Source organism: Hemiscyllium ocellatum, unplaced genomic scaffold, assembly GCF_020745735.1.
Source record: "Hemiscyllium ocellatum isolate sHemOce1 unplaced genomic scaffold, sHemOce1.pat.X.cur. scaffold_3560_pat_ctg1, whole genome shotgun sequence".
Lineage (NCBI taxonomy): Eukaryota > Metazoa > Chordata > Chondrichthyes > Orectolobiformes > Hemiscylliidae > Hemiscyllium > Hemiscyllium ocellatum.
The window spans coordinates 2895-23209 of NW_026868469.1; the positions used below are offsets into that span (position 1 = coordinate 2895).

General features: G+C 46.0%; 1 protein-coding gene across 1 annotated transcript; it reads left to right on the top strand.

The window, feature by feature from the left end:
- Positions 1-9689: 9689 nt before the first annotated feature.
- Positions 9690-18435, top strand: LOC132813243 (zinc finger protein 239-like). The gene is made up of 2 exons (XM_060823109.1): positions 9690-9834; positions 15998-18435. The coding sequence occupies exon 2, from the start codon at positions 16402-16404 to the stop codon at positions 17200-17202; it is 801 nt and encodes a 266-aa protein (XP_060679092.1). The 5' UTR covers positions 9690-9834; positions 15998-16401; the 3' UTR covers positions 17203-18435.
- The last annotated feature ends 1880 nt before the right edge of the window (positions 18436-20315 follow it).

Here is a 20315-nt window from a genome sequence, read left to right on the forward strand (position 1 = left end):
AATACCGGGAATAGTAGTCTTATTGGGCGCAGAGAAGGCATTCGACAGGGTTGAATGGTCAGACCTGTTGTATACATTGGAAAGGTTGAGCATTGGACATGTATTTGCCAAATGGCTCTCAACATTGTATAATGATCCCAAAGCAGTTGTGATCACCAATGAATTGGCTCGATTAGCTTCAGTGTGGGTAGGGGCTGCCGTCAGGGATGTCCTCTCTCACCATTGCTATTCACGCTAATAATTGAGCCATTAGCGGAAGCGATACGGGCTGACTCTAATATAACGGCCCTGAGGGTTGGTACAGGTAAACATAAAATTACCCTATATGCAGATGATTTTCTTTTTCTTAGTAATCCTCTGATGTCCATGCCTCACTTAATCCAAGTTATTAATACATTTAGTTCATTTTCAGGCTACAAAATTAAGTTTTCAAAATCGGAGGCCATGTTGATGGGTGGCCTCACTAGTATGTCCCACTTCTCCTTTCAGTGGTCGAGGGTTTCTTTATACGTAGACATTTTTATCACCCAGTATTTGGCCAGCTATACAAGGCCAATTTGTGCATCTATTGGAAAGGGTAAGACAGGACCTTCAACGCTGGGGAGACCTTCCAATTTCCTGGCTAAGTAAAATAGCCTTAATTAAAATGAATGTCTTGCCCCGTCTCTTATACCCTATGAGAATGCTGCCGAGGCCGGCACTGTGCAGGCTGTATCATTGGCTGGGTTCTTTCATCTGGAATCATAGACGGCCCCTCATTAAGTTCAGGAAGCTACAGCTTCCACAGGCAAGGGGAAGAGGGCTAGATTTTCCAGACTTTAGGAAGTATCAGTTAAGTTCCTTGTTAAGCTACATAGCTGATTGGGTCTTGTCTGACCCGCAATCAAAATGGATGGACATCGAGGCTTCTCAAGTACAGTGCCCTCTTATTAACCTCTTATTTTTAGATCAGATGAAAATCATTACAGACCACTGTAAAAACCCTACAGTATTAAACACAATTCAAGCTTGGAATATGATTCACATAAAACATTCCCCTATACTCCTATAGTGGGGGCATGGGGTTTTCAACCGGGGCTTACGGATGCCACATTCAAATCCTGGAGATCCAGAGGTATCTCCTGTTTAGGGGATCTGTTTGAGGAGGGATCCTGATGTCTTTTGAACAGCGGCATCAGAAATTTGGCTTACCTAACGGAGATCTCTTTTGATACTTCCGAATTCGAGCCTACATACTGAAGAAGACTATGCTATTAGATGTTCTCTATAAATCAGATAGAGAACGTAGATTGTAGTGGCCGATGGGTGTACCCTCGGTCAGCTCTCTTTATCATTTATTCCGTGATGAAGTGTTGGAAGATATAGTCCATCTGCTTAGAACATGGGATCAGAATTTTTGGTTGGAAGTTTCTAAAGAACTGTGGAATGACATCTGGGAAAATGCCAAAAAAGTCTCCATTTGTAACAGAACCCAGGCCATTCAGGTAAAGATACTTCATAGGGCCCATATGGTACCAGAACGATCGGCAAAATTTAGGGCAGGAGCATCTCCAATGTATCCCAAATGTAAAACAGGTGGGCACTCTTACACACTGCTTATGGACATGCCATAAGATCTGCAAATACTGGACCAAAGTAGTAAACGCCTTGACAGAAATCTTGGGAATGGAAATTACAGTAGATCCAGTATCTCCTCTTCTGGGCTTCTCGAGCTTACCTTCTGTGGATGTGCACGGGAGGAAATTATTTTCCATTCTCTCCTTCTGTGCAAGGAAAAATATCTTAGTAAACTGGGTGGCTGAGGGCCTTCCAAGACTTCGGAATTGGCACAGATTAATCGTGGAATATATTCCCCTTGACTTCCTTACAAATATGGTGCAACAAAAAACTGAATTAATCTATAACATATGGCAGTCCTTTTTGAATTTCATAGAGACAGATATTTCGGCCATTCTATCTAGGACTTTCATCTAGTTGAGGTAACGGTTCTGGCTGGTCCGGGGCCCCTTGGGAGAGGAATCCCGCATGAATACGGGTTTTATTATGACTTGATGTTAACTCATTCCCAGCATGTACTTCACTATTTAATTACTATGTTATCCTTTTTTCTCTTAAATCATGTAAGTTATTTGATTATACACTCTGGTTAATTATAGGTTAGATTAGTAGTTAGTTGAGTTTTGTCTTTTTCTTTTTCTTTGACAGGTTTTGGCTATTTATTTAAGATTTAATTGTGTATTAGTGTTTGTACTTGTTTTTTTATTTGTAAACTTGTGAAAACCTGTTCAATTTTCAATAAAAATACCTTTTTTAAAAAAAGTGCATCTGGACAGATGCATGAGTAGATGGAGAGCAGAGGGATACAGATTCAGGAATTGCGCGATAGGTTTAGACAGGGGATTTGGATCGGCTTAGGCTTGAAGGGCTGAAGGGCCTGTTCCTGGGTTGTAAATTTTCTTTGTTCTCTGTTAAGGTTGTACAGGATGTTGGTGAATCTATTTTCTTTTTGGAGTACTGGGTACAGTTCTGGTCACCCTGTAATAGGAAGAATACTATTAGAGATGGTTCGGTAAAGATTTACTTGGACATTGCCAGGACTGGAGGGTTTGAGTTATAGGGAGAGGCTGGGACTTTATCACTGGAGTGGAGGAGGTTGAGGGATGACCTGACTGAGATTTGAAAAATCATGAGGAGTGAGCGTGAGGAGAATAGTGAGGAGCATGTGTGGTTATGTAGAGCCGGGAGTGGGAAGGTGAAACAAAATTGTGGCTCTCCCCTTTTTTCCGCCTATTGGCATTTGGCCAGTTGAATCTGTCAGTTACACCAGCATATCTACAGAGCCTACTGCGTGTGCCCCTCGGTGCCAGCAAGAGCTGCGCATGTTCACCGGTGTCTGTAAAAAAAAAAACTGCACATGCTTATATCTGTGTGGAAAAATGGTGCATGAATTTCATTTGCCAGCCCAATGAGGAGCACAGGAACACCGGAAGGAGGAGCCTGGTCCTCCTACCATCCAGAACAGCCCTATTGTCTGAATCTGAGACGTTGATTTTCCTGCTCCTCAGATGCTGCCTGACCTGCTGTGCTTTTCTAATCTTGGCCCATGAACTTCTGAAGCTGCTGCTGCTCCTCTCTCTCTGAATGAAGATTGATATTCATCCAAGACTGTAATTTCCTTCCTCTGTCCAACAGCATACTCACTGCCTTTTCTATTTCTTTTATTTTCTTGCTGGGATCGAATTGTTGACTTGCAGCAACTGAAAAGAAAGGGAGTGAATCCAGAAAGAAGACAGACTGTGGAAAAGTTAGTCCCGGTCTGTGCCTCAAATATATGGCAAGTGCAGTACCACAGGGTGAAGTTATAGTCTTTGCTGTGGAAAAAAAAAGCAGAAATGAGGTGTATTGTTTAAATGGTGATCTATTGGAAAGTGGAGAAAGTGAGGACTGCAAATGCTGGAGATCAGAGTCGCAATGTGTGACACCAGAAAAGCACAGCAGGTCAGGAAGCATCCAAGCAGCAGGACAGTTGACGTTTCGAGTACGAGCCCTTTATCAGGAATGATGTGTGGACATACAAAGGGGCCTCAGCGTTCTCCTACACCAGTCAGACGGGTGCAGCAAGCAATCAGCAAGGCAAGTGTTATATCACCAAGGGGAATTGAGTTTAGAAGTGGGGATGTCTCCCTGCAGTTAGGGGGTCATTGAATATATTCAAGGCTGAGTTCACATGATTTTTGAGCAACAAAGAAGTGGATGGTTATTGGGGAAGGCAAGAAAATAGTTTTCAGTACAGAACAGTGACAGTCATTCAGCGTAGAAACACACCCTTCAGTCCAACTAGTCCATGCTGACTGACTGAACTCATCCCACCTGCCTGTGTTTGGCCCGTATCCCTCTGAACCTTTCTTATTCACCTACTTATCCAAATGTATTTTAAACATTGTAACTGTACCTGCATCCACCACTTCCTCTAGACATTCATTCCACACACAAACCACTCTTTTTTTTTAAATAAAAAGTGCTCTTCATGTCTTTAGAATCGTTCTGCTCTCACTTTAAGTTTGCGCCCTCATCTTGAAATGACACCTGCCGTTCACCTCACCTATACTCCTCATGATTTTTTAAACCTCTCTCAGGACACCTCTCCACCTCCAATGCTCCAGTGAAAAAAGTCCCAGCCTCTGCACCGAGATGTAGGGAGATCCATATCCATTTGTGATCTGTTCAATGCTGGTGCAGGCTTGAAAGACCAAATGGCCGACTCCTGCTCCCAATTCTCAGTATCCTGGACAGCAAGAGAGTGTAAGACATAGGAGCAGAAAGTGGGCTATTCAGCCCATCTGGTCTGCTCTTACCATTCAGTCGTGGCTGATCAGTTTCTGAGCACCATTCTGCTGCTTTCTCCCTGTCCCCTTCGATACTCAAGAACCTAGCTATCTCAGTCTAAATATCCTCAGTGACCTGGCCTCTGCAGTCTTCATTGCAATGAATTCCATAGATTCACCACTCTCTGGCTGAAGAGCCTTTTCCTAATCTCCATTCTAAAAGGTCTTCCCTTTACTCTAAAGCTGTGCCCTCGGGTCTTAGTTTCCCCTACCAATGGAAACATCTTCCCAACATCCACTCTGTCCAGGCTGTTCAGTTTTCTGTATGTTTCAATTAGATCTCCCCTGAGTATGGCCCTGTTAATCAGCATGAAGCAGACCCTTCAGGATGTTGTACAGCAGGGATTAGGTTCAGCAAATTGAAAATGGAGGGAGAGTGTGTGGGATGGAGATCTTCAGCTTTGAAGGAATAAGAGAGGAAAGAGAGTTCACTTTAAATTCTAATTGATGGATGGGCTGATAGGCTAAGGAGGGGCAGATGGAGTTGAACTTGGAGAAATGTGATGTGTTGCATTTTGGTCAAGCAATGCAGGCAGGACTGAGACGGGGGGAGAGTTGCAGAAGAAAGAGACCTTGGAGTGCATGTTCATGGTTCCTTGTAAGTGGAGTCGCAGGTAGACAGGATAGTGAAGATGATGTTTGGTATGTTTTTCTCTATTGGTCAGAGCATTGAGTGAAGAAGTTGGGAGGTCATATTGTGGCTGAACAGGACATTGGTTAGACCACTTTTGGAATATTGTGTGTAATTCTGGTCTCCATCCTATGGAAGTATGTTGTGAAACTTGAAAGGGTTTGGAAAAGGTTTATAAGGCTGGTGTAAGAGTTGGTGGGTTTGAACAAGAGGGAGAGGCTGAATAGGCTGGGGCTGTTTTCTCTTACTGTCGGAGGGTGGGGAGTGACATTATAGAAGTTTATAATGGGCATGCATAGGTGTGAATAGCCAAGGTCTTTTCCTCTGGGTAGGGGAGTCCAAAATTAGAAGGCAGAGGTTTGAGCTGAGGGGGCAAAGATTTAAAAGGGACCTGAGGGGCCACTTTTTCTCAGAGGGTGCTGCATGTATGGAATGAGCTGACAGGAAGTGGTGGAGGCTGGTACAATTAAGAAGCATCTGGATGGGTACATGAATAGGAAGGGATTTGTGGAATATGGGCTGGCAAATGGAAAAGATTGATTTCAGATATATTGTTGGCATCGATGAGTTGGGCTGAAGGATCTGTTTGTGTGGTGTATGACTCTAACTGTCTTCGGTGAAAGCAGAAAAGTGGTTGTGAAGACAGGGCTTTCAGAGCAGCTTTCAAAAATGTTTTGCCCTTACTGGGACCGGAAGAAGTTACAATGAAATCTTTCATTTGGGAGACAGCAAGCAACTAAGTGAGTCCATCTGGGATTTTGGGGGAAAGTGGGAATTCGTTGCACTGTGAGGATGAAGCCCTACCTTATCCAGTCATTTCTGCTGGTGGCTGAGACTAGGCCTCAAACTTTGGGGGAGTAGGTTTAGGACAGAGGTGGGGAGGAGGAAGTGAGGGCTGCTGCTTTTCCCAGAGAGTAGTGTATCTGGGGAATTCTCTGCCTGAGGAAGCAGGCTGCAAAATGCCCCGGTCCTAACTCTTCGACTTGACATACCCGTGACTGTAAGCTTTGAAGTGTTTTGGTTAACTGATGCAAATATTTCCCACTTGTCCAACAATCCAGTGTCAGCTGTTTCAGTCATTGGGATGGTTTTGATTCATTTACTAAATACATCTACTCTTATTAGACAATATTCATAACACGAGGTGATACTATATATGCAAGTTGTAGACATTAAAAAAGGCCGACCAGGCAAGGAAGTGGTTAACAAACCCAGGGCATCCCTCTTAGAGTATGCATCTTCTTTGTTTACAAATTAAACACGCTTCAGATCTTTTCCTAGCTTCTTTCCGAAAATCTGGGTGCCACCAGGTTTGTGAGTGTGTCCAATAATGTACGTAATCAACAGAAATAGGCAACAGCAAAGAATGAACACAAACCAGTCCAGCAGGGGGCACCCACATTTTGGTTTGAGGATTGAGGGAGAGTACCCTTTTTGAGGCCCCTGTGATATCAGTACCATCCCCAGGCTAATCTGCATTGAAACCAGATTATGAAGTGTTAACTTTTCTGCAAACTTCTGCCTGTGTCTCTCTCTAACATTTTCCAACTTTCTTCATATCTCAGTTTGTCAGCTTTTGTTTATTCCTTCCTTCCTTCCAAAGGTAATGAGGCACTCACATTCCAGAACAGGCCAAGTTAGGGAGTTGAGCCTCATAAATCCTGGCTGTGACACATCGCTGCTTAACCAAGTGTGCAAACTCTAAATACTTCTCAGCTGTTCCATTTGCAAATCGAACACTGTTTTCAAGGCAAGTTGTTTATGTCTCTGCATTAATCCACAACCCGGGGAAATACAACGGAGTCTTTAATAGTTACCCAATGTGTCCTGTGTGCTAAATTCATTCAAGTCTGGACATCCTGAAGTGAGCAATTATACTTCAGATTTCTACTCAGCAATTAAAACTAATGTTGGGCACTCGAACAGATCGGGGGTATCTTGAAGCCTGCCACGGTCCTCAGTGTGGGTCCAGGGCTTATCAAATAGGGTTTCACCTCTCGTAACCCTGGGGCAAGCAAATTCTTTATTACTAACTTTGTAAAGCACAAGTGCTCTCAGCAACATTACGTCCAGACACTAGGACCCTGTTGAGTTCTCTCACTAGTATCTTGTGGCTGAGTAGGGAGAATTGTATCAACATTTCTAACAGCACTTTTGTCCCTGGCCAGCTTTCCTTTTTATTTTGGACACAACAAAAGTAGCAACCACCCTCCATATTTCATCTCTCAAAGGATATCAACCAGTGACCTGAGAGGACCAGGGTATCTTCTGCCTGACACGCCAACTGTGGGGGATGGAAATAAAGCCCCATGTCAGGAAAGAATTTGTTTATCAGGAAGCAGTACAGCTGCAAGGCCAACCGTCCCCGCTGAGCCTGGGAAACACAAGCTTTAGCAAACAGGCACTAAGCTGAGATTCAAAATGGTTTCCAGGCTTTAATATGTGACAAAATGGCTGACCCAAATCTAACAATTCTCCCACTTCATCGCAGGGAATAAAACAAGAAAAATGAAACAAAATGAGAAATAAATAGGCGATCGTGCTTAATGTTTGTTCATTACGAAGTAAACAAGAAATAGGGGTCTCCCAGGATTCTTATGGTGCCCTACTCGAGGAATACTGTCCAACAAGTTTAATTGGAAGCAGTATCTTTCAGAGTGCAGCTCCTTCATCAGGGGATTGTGGAATATAAGATTGTAAGACACAGAATTTATAGCAGCAGTTTATAGTGTGATGTAACTGAAATTATATATTGAAAAAGACCTGGATTATTTGTTAAGTCTCTCATGTTTGAATGACCATGATAGTTTCAGTGCTTTCAAAATGTAAATCACAAAACTTTTTAAATAGTTAAATCCTCAAGTGAACTTTACCAATTGGTGTCACGTCAGCCCAGATAATGTATTGAAGGATTGAGCTCCCCTGTGTGAGACTGTCTGTGCCACAATGGTTAAACTGACTTACAGAATCTTACATGGATTCATGCAGTTTTTGATCAAAGTCAGACATAATTCTGCAAGTACAAATTCACCCAACAAATTTGTTTGTATGTGTGTGGGGATGTATATTTGCAGATACATTCTATGTGCATTTTTATAAGAAAAAATATGCAGGCAGTCAATACATGTAATAGTTTGTAAATTCGACTTTGGAAATAGAACCAGTCTGACTCAAGATTGGGATACAGGCAGACTCTGATCTCACACCTTTAATGCATTGTCTGAGCTGAGATGTGAACTTTTGCTATAAAACCTTGTTATCTCCAGAAGGTGACAACAAGAAGTTCTGGGATTTACATTGCAATGAGACCTGCAACCTAGTTGAAAAGGTGGAAGACTTAACAATCCAGGTTTGTTCAATATACCATTTCAGTGGCAGGACACTGGAATGTTTTGCTCTAAATTGTATCTTAGGATCTTATCCTCCACAACCACCTGATGAAGAGGCAGCACTCCAAAAGTTACTGCTTCCAAAGAAGCCTGTTGGACTACAACCTGGAGTTGTGTGATTCTAGTATCTGGTTTCCAGCATCTGCAGTCCTTGTTTTTACCGAGTTGATTTGAACCCTACTGTGAATCCTCTTGTAAGGATGCCTGCCTTGAAGAAGTTTTCCTTCTCTCTCGACAAGAATCTCAGGGAGTCCCTCTCCCACTGCAACTCCCAGGTCATTTCCTCTGCCCTGAAGCTCTTCAACCATGTCCTGAAACAGACTCACTACCACAGCCACATTTGCTTCCTCAGTGCCTGCCTCCGTAACCAACTCATCTTACACGGACTCCGGACCACCTTTAAACCAGCAGAGTTCGGATCCGAACAGGCCACTCCACCCTCCTATCTGACCTATCACCTTCATCCCCAACCCCAATCACCCATTGTACTCTTTGCTACCTTCCCCCACCCTCCTCCCTGACCTATCCCCTCCATTCCCACCCCCATTCACCTATTGTATTCTACTTTCTCCCCACCTCCACCTCATTTATCTCTCCACCCTGCCGACTCTATTCCTGATGAAGGGCTTTTGCCCGAAACGTCAATTTTCCTGCTCCTCGGATGCTGCCTGAACTGCTGTGCTTTTCCAGCACCACTCTCATCAAAAGTGGATTGGCCATGCTAAATTACCCATGTGCATGTTAGGCTGGATTGGCTATGCTAAATTAGGCATAATGTGCAGGTAAGACGCATGACTCAGGGTTAAATGTAGGGGAATGAGTGTGGGTGGGTGAGGCCGAGTGGCCTGCTTCCACACTCTGGGGATTCTGTGCAGGGAGGGGGTTTTGGAAAGTGTTCTTTCCCCCACCTTGTCTCAGTCAGTTCCCTCAACTCAGCACCAACCTCCTTCCTGACCTCTCCGCCCCCAACCCACTCCGGCCTATCACCCTCACCTTGACCTCCTTCCACCTATCCCACCTCCATCGTCCCTCCTCCCTACCTTTTATCTTAGCCTGCTTGGCAAACTCTCTCCCACTCCTGATGAAGGGCTTATGTTTATTCCTGAGATGCTGCCTGACCTGCTGGGCTTTATCCAGCAACACATTTTCAGCTGTGTTCTCTTCCCCTTCTGCTGTCGGCGGAGCGCAAGCGCAGTGCAGCGTGGTGGGGTCGGTCTTGCCCCGCCCCCTGTACCGTCCCTTTTCCTCGCCCCGCCCCTACTTCCTTTGTGACGTCACCACGCGGAAGTGGCCCGGTCAGTTTCAGTGAATCTCCCTCCCTCTGGGTAACTCTTCATCCTGGGAGGGAGACAGAGATGGGAGCAGGGGAAACTGTTCACTTGTAGCAACTGGAGTGAATCCAGGGAGGGAGCAGACTCTGCAAACTCAGGTATGTGTCTTAGTTACCCGGGTGAGGAGGGACGGAAGGATAGAGATTGGGAAGGGGGAGGGCTGGATATCTTGTCTGTTTTTAAGTTTAAAATGCAGCCGATTCCCACCAGTAACTGCAACAGGTACAAGTACAGTACATGCAGTATTCCTCATTGCAGCTTCAAACCGGTTTTGCATCCTCTGTTCTTCCTCCGCCTTGGCTCCAGCACATTCAACTTCCTTCCCTCATTCCCATTCCCCCGCCCTGATGTTCCAAGCTGACCCGCAAATGATCGGTTGGTCCCTCCATTCTTTCCCGGTGGCGTCCATTCCTCTTGTCTATTTCTTGCCTTATCCGGCCATGTGCGTGAACAAAGTGTGAGCGTATATCCTCTCTCACTGCCAGCTGCTTCCTTGTATGCGAAAGCAACATTTCCTCCCATTTTCCGCCGACACTGAGCCTTCTGGCCTCCTTGATTGTGATTTATTTTGTTTTCGCAGAAGCAGGAAACAGATGCTTATAACTGTTTGTACGAGCATATCTAGTTTAACCTACACCCCCTCGCCTCACAGCACCTTTATCTGTTTGTCTGTAATATCTACCATTGTTTGCAGGCACATTTCATTCTTGTGTGCACATTTTAACTAATACAGAAGCAATAATATATTTCCTTCACATAGTTTTCACTCTTGTTAACTCCACTCTTGGCTGAAGCAATTATACCATGTCATTAGTTTATTTACCTTGCAGAAGCAATTATGGTTACAGAAGTAACACTGCTTTACTCATGTCCCACAGGGGTGACCCTACAACCTTGTATAAAATAATGTGGGGCATGGCGAGGGTAAATAGACAAGATCTTTGATCTGCGGTTGCTCATAGGTTTCTTTCAAATCTCACCCTAAACCTAAGGGGCAACTCCTGTGTACAGAGGGTGATGTGTGTAAAGAATGAGCTGCCAGAGGAAGTGGTGTCTGCTGGTACAATTACAACCTTTAAAAGGTATCTGGATAGATATATGTTGGGAAGCATTTAGAGGGACATGGGCCAAGTGCTGGCAAATAGGACTAGATTGATTTAGGATATCTGGTCAGCATGGACTGTTTCTGTGCTGTACATCTGTGATTCTGGCTTGCCACTAATATTTGGCACGTCTGTATGTTCAGTTTCTCCCTGGTGTTGGTGTTAATGCCTTGATGTCTTATTTTGCTCCCCACTTCCTGGGGACATTAACCATTTCCTGCTGCATTAGCACTGCTGCCTCACGACGCCAGAGACCTGGGTTCAATTCCTGCCTCAGGTGACTGACTGTGTGGAGTTTGCACATTCTCCCCGTATCTGCGTGGGTTTCCTCCGGGTGCTCCGGTTTCCTCCCACAATCCAAAGATGTGCAGGTCATGTGAATTGGACGTGCTAAATTGCCCGTAGTGTTAGGTAAGGGGTAAATGTAGGGGTATGGGTGGGTTGTGCTTCGGCGGGTCGGTGTGGACTTGTCGGGCCGAAGGGCCTGTTTCCACACTAAATAATCTAATCTGGTTGTTCTGATCCGGACTGCTATATGGATCTTCGGATTTCTGGGATTGGTCAATAAACACACCTGGAAATGACTCTTTGTCAATCACACAAGCAATAGTTTATTCTTTGATATAGCCGGGTTGGTAGAGTCTGATCAGCCCAGAGGATTAGATTGGATTCCCAGCAGGGTGGAAACAGGCCCTTCCGGCCCAACCAGTCCACACCGACCCTCTGAAGAGTAGCCCACCCAGACCCATCTCCCTCTAACTAATGCACCTAACATTATGGGCAGTTTAGCATGGCCAATTCACCAAACCTGCACATCTTTGGATTGTGGGAGGAAACCCATGCAGACGTGGGGAGAATGTGCAAACTCCACACAGCCAGCCCCGCCTAGGCTGGAATTGAACCTGGGACCCTAGTGCTGTGAGGCAGCAGTGCTAACCACTGGGCCACCGATGAGTACTCCCAGAGTGCCAGAAGAATCTGCCGACTTTTACAGAGTTTGTATAGAACTTATATACACTGTTTTGAGTCAGACATTGGTTGTTACTATGTGATCAAGCTCAATCAGATCCCGCAAGGTCCTCGTGCATTTTTGACTTAGCCTAGGGCGGCACGGTGGCTCAGTGGTTAGCACTGCAGCCTCACAGCACCAGGGTCCCAAGTTCGATTCCAGCCTTGGGTGACCATCTGTGTGGAGTTTGCTCATTCTCCTGATGTCTGCGTGGGTTTCCTCCAGGTGTTCCGGTTTCCTCCCAGTGTCCAAAGATGGATTGGCCATGCTAAATTACCCATAGTGTTAGGTGCATTAGTCAGAGGGAAAATGGGTCTGGGTGGGTTTACTCTTCAGAGGGTCAGCGTGGACTGGTTGGGGTGAAGGGCCTGTTTCCACACTGCAGGGAATCTAATCTAATCTAATCTATCATAATTTCTTGTAGACGACCTTTTCTTGGAAACGTATTTGGCCTGTCTGGTGGTTAGGGTTAAACCGTTACTTCTGCGATTAATGGTTAGGTTCATATTTGTTATTTCTGCATTTGCAATTTTTTTCACTGGATTTATGTCAGTCTGTGGTTTCTTGTTTGTTCTGAGTCGCCAGTATCTGCCTGACTCAGTTCCCACCGAGTTAGCCAAGCAGAAGCTATTTTGTCCTACCTCCCATGTTCAAGTGGAGATTTGAGGTGGCCCAGGGAATCCTTTGTGGACTCAGACCTGTAAAGCCTCTCTCTTGGTTTATCCTGGAGATCGTACTCTTTGGAAGCCTGGAATAAAGATCTTCCGTCATAAAGTCCCAAAATGCAATTCAATTCAATCCAGAGCAGATAAGCACTAAGAGTTAATTTTCTCCGGAATTCAACAGCCTCAGCACTAAAATGGTCTCTCTCTCTCGTGTCCTTTTGAACACTCAGGTCAGCAAAGATTTAATTTGTGAATGCCCCACTTGCAAGGGGTAGTAAGAATCCATTATAATGGACAAGATCCAACCATTAATTACAAAGTTATGGATAGTACCTAGTCTTGTTTCAGGGTCAGATTCAAAGGCTATCTATAATTTCACGAGGGAACGGCTGTGAATGTTATCACTTGGTGTCCTGTTCACACAGATTCACCGATGCTGAGGCAAACCTTCTTAATTGCCTTACAGCATCCTGTTATCACTTGGTGAGCCCAGGTGTCCCTATCTTTAAGTTCTCTCCTCTTTCTGAGCCTTCCTGCCTGTTTATTTTCTAGTGCAGGAAATGTGTTCAATAATTCAGCATTACATTTTAGTCTAAATGTTTAATGACAAGTTTTAAGGCTGTAGACTTTATCACCCAGATGCCCACACCCTCATTCCTCCCTTTGATTGCACCGTGATCACTGAAAGAGAAGGCTAGTCCAAATGAATGCCCTTCAAGGTGGTCCAGCCATCAACATCCTGCAGAGCGGCACCACCATCTTCGCGGCTCATCTGGTCATATTTATCATCGCCATCGACACATGTGGGTGAGCCATCGGATCGCAAAAGGTGCATCTGCTGGGGCAAATCTATATCACTAAGGGACCTCATAAGCCGAGCAATTAAATACCTAACAATACCAATACCGACAAACATAAATAGCTAAATTGATAAGCCAATTGTACCATCAGCCTGACCTGCAGTTTCCCCAATTGGTCCCTTCAGTCATTCTGTCAAGGAATACCTGGATCTCTTCTTGTATCTTAGTAATATTGCCAGTGAGATCGGGAATGCCCATAGTGCATTTATCTTGGACAGTGGTGCAGACCTCACCCTCCCGGGCGAGTATATAGTCTAAGGCATACCGATTCTGCATAGAGTAAAGACACAGGTCTGATAATCCCAGTTTCCTCTGTTCCAGAGCCTCTTTAGTCTTATTTCCTCGAATGGTCAGACCACAAAAGAGGGAATTGCGGTTCTTTTGACTTGTCACCCCTGCCGATCCCTCCAACCTCAGGGTACTCTGGATTCCCCAGCCTATTGGGTGTCCTGTATTGTCACCCAGTCCATTCCAGGTCCATGTACCGCTTCAGGCCTGCTGTACCCCAGCCAGTGTTACACCAGCTGTTTGTATACACAGACCGGAGCTATTGGAAAGTGATATTTCACTTCGCAGGGTCGGCAGCAGGAAGACTGACGAATAGTATGGAATCGGGGACTGGGGACGGGGCAAGTAAGTCATCTCCTGATAGAGAGGAGTAACATACTCCTGCCTCTGGGGTGAAGAGCGTTCTGTGGGCCTGTATAAATAAGTTGTTTGTGGATTGTGGAGTTTTCCCTATCAAGCTTCCCTTTTCTCGAGTCGGCCTGTCCTGCAAAAAGGGATGGTGTTCCTGGGCGCCCTTAAAATATTTACCATAATAACGGGGTTGACCATTTTTATCCTCACTAGGCTTGCTTCTGCAGGTAAAATCAAAAAAACCATGGTAACGACATGGTAACTCCCACTGATTTCTACTGTCCAGATGGACCATCTGGTCTTTCTGATGTAAGAGTCCATTGCAATATCAATCTTCATCACGTCCCACACGTCAAAGGCGTCTGGTCCGGTGCACTGGACGACATCACCTCAGCATGGGTGGTGGATAATCTCTGATCATTCCTGGTCGCATCCATACTTAGTGGCTTTCCCCATCAGGATGTTGTACGTGATCAGAAAGATGAGGAGATAGGCGATTTCCCCCCCCATGTCCCTCCTCTTAGTTCAAGTATCTGTAATAAGATTAACATTAGAACAACAGCAAAATTCAAAAACCCAACTGGACAGGGTCCACTCCTTTTGTTGGGATTCCAGTATTCTCTCCTCCTCTTCCCCACTTTTGATTGGTGCAGTCAATCAATTTACAATGGTGCAGTTGGACCCAAGCTGAGTGCCCAGTGACTTTGACCACCGTAGGGGTGGGAAGTAAAACCTGGAAGGGGCCATCCCAACGAGGTTGGAGACCTTTGCCAGTCCAGGTCTTGACGAGCACCAACGAACCAGGCTCTACCCGTGACGAGGCTGAAAGGGAGGGAACATCGCTGTAGGCCACACGCTCCTGGGAGTGACAGGCACACATAACACTAGTTAGAGCCAGAACATAACCGACCATTTCTTCGGTCATGTGGTGGAAGGGGACTGAGAAAGGAGCTGAATCGTTCCAAGGGGTACAGAGAGGGTGACCAGAGAGACTCTCTGCTAGGGACAGTCACGTCTTGCCCACAGACATGGATCGCATCTGGAATGAGGCCACAGGGATTAGCATAACCAGGAGAGGCCAGACTCAGCCATTAATTTGGCAAGTTTAGTCTAGAGTCTGGTTAAAACATTCACCAAGGCCGGCCGCCTGAGGATGATAAGCACCATGCAGTTGCCGACAAATACAAAGCTGGGAACAGAGTTCTCCGTTAATATTACCTACAAAGTGTGGTCCATTGTCCGAGCTAATGCACGCAGGTATACTGAAGGAATTATTTCCTTAAACAAAATCTTCACCACAGACTCAGCAGTAGTGTTAGGAAGAGGGTAGGCTTCAATCCACTTTGAAAAGACATCAACAATAAGCAAAACATATTTACAGCATCTCAACTCATTTCTACAACTCAATGAAGTCCAGTTGAAGTGTCTCCAAGGGACCCTCCAGCAAGGGAGTTCTCGTAGAGATACTTGAACTAAGAGGTGGGGGATCACCTACCCACTGACCTGTATGATCACGTACAACATCCTGATCGGGAAAGCCACTGACTGAGTATCGATGCGATCTGGAACGATCTGAGATTATCCTGATGTCATCTGGTGCACCAGACCAGACACTTGCAACGTGGCATCGCTTGAGCGATGGCGTGAGCTGCCAGAGGAAGTGGTGGGTGCTGGTACGATGATATGTCAAAAGGCTCCTGGACAGGCATCTGAATATGAAGGGTTCAGATGGGTGAGGGCCAAGTGATGGCAAATGCGACTGGAGTCATCGAGATGGACAGCACGGAAACAGACCCTTGCTGACAAGATAGCCAACCTTCAGGGGAATTAGTTAGAGCGGAGTGAGAACAGAGGGGGAAGGGAGAGTGGGATGGTGCTTTCAATTTTGTGGAACAGCAAAAGAATATTCCACAGAAAGTAGAGTGGCTTGTTCTGAATTTCTACCCTGCACTGATAGTGATGACTTTTGTAATCTCTTTTTGCAGACTATTTGAAAATCTGAAGACTGAAGTTTCAAAATCAATGGATGGAAGGCTTATGTCCGAAACATTGACTCTCCTGCTCCTCGGATGCTGCCTGACCTGCTGTTTTGCCAGCGCCACATTTTTTGACTGACTCTCCAGCGTCTGCAGTCCTCACTTTGTTGTTAATTTCTGACAGTCACTCAATCCATCGGGACCACAACAATTTTTGACTGAATTCTGTGAGAGGGATCAACACTTTTTGGTTCCTGTTTGAGGACGTTTTCAACATCAGGTGGGACTGGACGAGAGACCCCACTGTTGAAGCACACTGTGTGTGGAGCCTGAAACAGTTATACAGCCAGCGAAGGGGATTTCACGGCAGGGAGGGGCTCTACACGTGTTTGTGTGCAGCTGAAGCTGTGGCCATGGAGAATCCTGAGGAATCCCGCCCTGTGGAGAAACCGTGGAAGTGTGGGGACTGTGGGAAAGGCTTCCGTGTCCCGTCTACCCTGGAGACTCATCGGCGCTGTCACACCGGGGAGAGGCCATTCCCCTGCACTGACTGCGGGAAGGCCTTCAGAGATTACTTCCACCTGCTGAGGCACCAGCGGAGCCACACGGGGGAAAAACCCATCAGCTGCCCAGATTGTGGGAAGGCCTTCATATTTTTCTCTGCCCTGTTGGCCCACCAGCGGGTCCACACAGGAGAGAAGCCGTTCAGCTGCCCAGAGTGTGGGAAGGCCTTCAGGTATTCCTCCAACCTGCTGACCCACCAGCGTATCCACACCGGGGAGAGACCGTACACCTGCCCTCAGTGCAGAAAGAGCTTCACCTGCTCCTCCAACCTGCGGAGCCACCAGCGGATCCACACCGGGGAGAGGCCCTTCAGCTGCCCTGAGTGTGGGAAGGCCTTTCACGATTCCTCCACCCTGCTGACCCACCAGCGGATCCACACCGGGGAGAGACCCTTCAGCTGCCCCGAATGCAGGAAGGGTTTCAACTGCTCCTCCCACCTGCGGAGCCACCAGCGGATTCACACAAGGGAGAGGCTCTTCACTTGCTCTCAGTGCGGGAAGGCCTTCAGCTATTCCTCCACGCTGCTGATCCACCAGCGGATACACACCGGGGAGAGACCATACACCTGCCCTCACTGCGGGAAGGGCTTCACCTGCTCCTCCAACCTGCGGAGACACCAGCGAGTTCACGTGCCATCGCAGGGAGATTGAAGGAGTGACGGCCGAGTGCCATTATCGATTGGAATATCAACCCGGTTCCGGGGACTCCCGGGTTTGAATCCTGCCACGACAGATGGCAGAATTGGTATTCGGTCAGAAATGTGGAGTTGGGAATTTAACGATGAGACCGTTTCAGGGAGGGGGTGGTAGGGGGAGAAAGCCCCCATCTGATTCCCTCTCTCCCTTGTTAGGGAAGGGAACCCCCATTGTGGGAAAGGATACACTCAGTCGTTCCAGCTGCATCCTTTACCCGGTCTGGCCTACACGTGACTCCAGACCCACAGCAGTCTGGTTGACTCCACACTGCCCTCCCCCCACTGGCAAAGGAGCGGGGAGAAACTTAGTTGGAGACAGGGTATGGGTTGAAATTGCTGAGTGAGGCAATACTTCCTCCGGGTTACGGCTGAACCAAGGATCCAATTACAAAGGGACAACTTGGTGCTGACCAATAGTAAAGACAGTGAGAAGGGTGGGGGGTTGGGGGAACAGGGGAGGTGTGGTGTGTGCACTTTCACCCTGAGCTGTTCAAAAAGCAACTACATTTTCTCTGCCTTTTTGCTGGGGGGATCTGAAGCTGTAACAAAGTTGGGTTGCAATAAAGGTTACCTGAACTTACCACCGGGCTCAGACTCTCATTGAAAGCTTTGAGCTCCAAGAGGTTTTTGTTTTAAAGCTGCTCATGTCTTTCAGCCTCCTGCACTAAGTTTAGAACATAGAACAATCCAGCGCAGAACAGGCCCTTCGGCCCTCGATGTTGCGCTGACCTGCGAACTATTCTCAGCTCGTTCCCCTACACTATCCCAAAATCATCCATGCACTTATCGAAGGATTGTTTAAATCTCCCTAATGTGGCTTACCATGCCCTTACCACTCTCTGTGTAAAGATCTTGCCTCTGGCATCTGTCTTATAGCTATCACCCCTCAATTTGTAGTTATGCCCTCTCTTGAATAAGGGCACAGCATTGGCACTCCTCCGTCGACAATGAAGACTCAAATATCAAAGCCAAAGGCTCTGCTATTTCCTCCCGAGCTTCCCAGAGATTCCTCAGATAAATCCCATTGCCTCATCTGTACAATCTTGCCTCATCAACACATAAGCCTCATGGAACAGCATCATAAGACACAGAACTTGTATCGAAAGATCAGTGTCATACAACTGATAGAATATATTGAACAAACTTAGATAGTCTTCATCTCTTAGAATGGGTGTGGGCTTTGGTTCATTAATATGTAACAATGTTCTTGAGATGACATAAGATTTTATAAAAATAAATATCTCCGCTCAGACAATGCATTAAAGGTGTCAGATTTGTGTCTGTCAGTATTCCAATCTTGAATCAGACTGGTTCTGTTTCCAAAGTCGGAATTTGTAAAATATTACATGGATTGACTGCCTGCAGATTGTGTGCTTTGTGAACAAAATTGAATGTATCTGCAAATATAATTCTGCCAATACAATTTCACCCCAAAGAGTGGTGTGTGTATGTGCATGGGAGAGTGAGAGTGTGCGCATGTGAGTTTGTGTGTGAGTGTGCACAGAAGTGTGTTGTGTATGCTTAGGAAAGTGAGTGTGTGATGGAGTATGAGGCTGTGAGTGTGAGAGAGTTGAGGGGTGTGTGTCTGTCTGTCTGTGTGTCTGAGAGATAGAGTATGTGTGTGAGAGAGAGGCTTAATAAAAGCAAGGGGTTGCATTTTTGCTAAAACAAGGACTTGTCCAGATAATGGTTGGGCCATGAGTCATGTTAGAGAACAGATAAACATGGAGGTGGGGGGAGGCAGTGTTCAGGTACATAGTTCTTTGGAAGTTGCATCACTGGTAGACAGAGTGGTTAAGGTGGCGTTTTGTAATATTGTCTTCATTGTTCACACCACTGAGTATAGGGGTTGGGACATCATGTTGAGGTTGTACAGGATGTTGGTGAGGCCACTTTCAGAGTACTGAGTACAGTTCTGGTGAGCCTGTAATAGGAAGAATACTATTAGGGAGAGTTTAATAAAGATTTACCAGGATGTTGTAAAGACTGGAGGCTTTGAGTTATAAGGAGAGGCTGAGACTTTATTCACGTGAGCACAGGCGGTTGGGGGTTGACCTCATTGAGATTGATAAAATCATGAGGAGTGGAGGTAAGGTGAATCGAAAATGGCTCTTGCTTAGTATAGGGGAACTCAAAACTCGGGGGCATTTTCTTTTAATGTGAAGAGAGAGATTTAAAAGGAAGCGGAGGGGCAACATTTTGAAAGGCTGATTTGCATGTGGAATGAACTTGCTGAGGATGTGGTCGATGCAGGTAAAGTGACAACATTGAAACAGCATTTGGATGGGTACATGAATAGAAAGGTTTAGAGGGAAATGGGCCAATTGCAGGCAAGTGAGACTGGTCTAGTTTGGAATCCTGGTGGGGATGGACGAATTGTGGAAGTGGGCCATTCAGCCCATCTATTTTACTCTGGCCCTCTGAACAGTATCCCATACCCAACTCCTTACTCCGTATTTCCCATGGCCAATCCACCCTAACCTGTACATCCCTGGTCACTATGGGTAACTTAGCACGGCCAATTCTCCCTAACCTACACTCTAATCTATAAATTATCTTCTTAAGAATGTAATTTAAGTGCAGAGCTTTTCTGAGAAACATGTCAGTTTGACTCAACATTGGGACACAGACAATTCACACCTATTGTCTCTACTTATAAACAGGGCAACGTCTCTTCGAAATGTAGATTCATTTAGATATAACTGCGTCACTTTACATATTAAGATATCCCTTTGAATGTGCCCACATCCCTTTGAAATGTAATCTCGTCCATTTACATCTCTGTATTTGCGGAAATACCCGTTAAAATGTCCATGTCCCTTTAAAATGCAGATTTCCCCCTTTAGATATGAGGCCGTTCCGTTAGATGTGGGAATATGTGTTTAAATGGAGCGGTGAGCTTTCCCAATGTAGACAGGGCTCCTCGAAACGTGGCAGTGTCCCCCCCTGCAGCTGCAGAGCGAGACAGGAGAGTTTGTTTTTGTGAATGAGCAGTTGTAGCGCGAGGTGGCTGTTGCTTGGTGACGGTGAGGCTCCCCCGGCCCCGCCCATCCCCCCGTGCAGACGTCA

What these genes read in the sequence shown, in the direction of transcription:
- LOC132813243 (XM_060823109.1), top strand. Translation starts at nt 16,402, where the DNA reads ATGGAGAATCCTGAGGAATCCCGCCCTGTGGAGAAACCGTGGAAGTGT.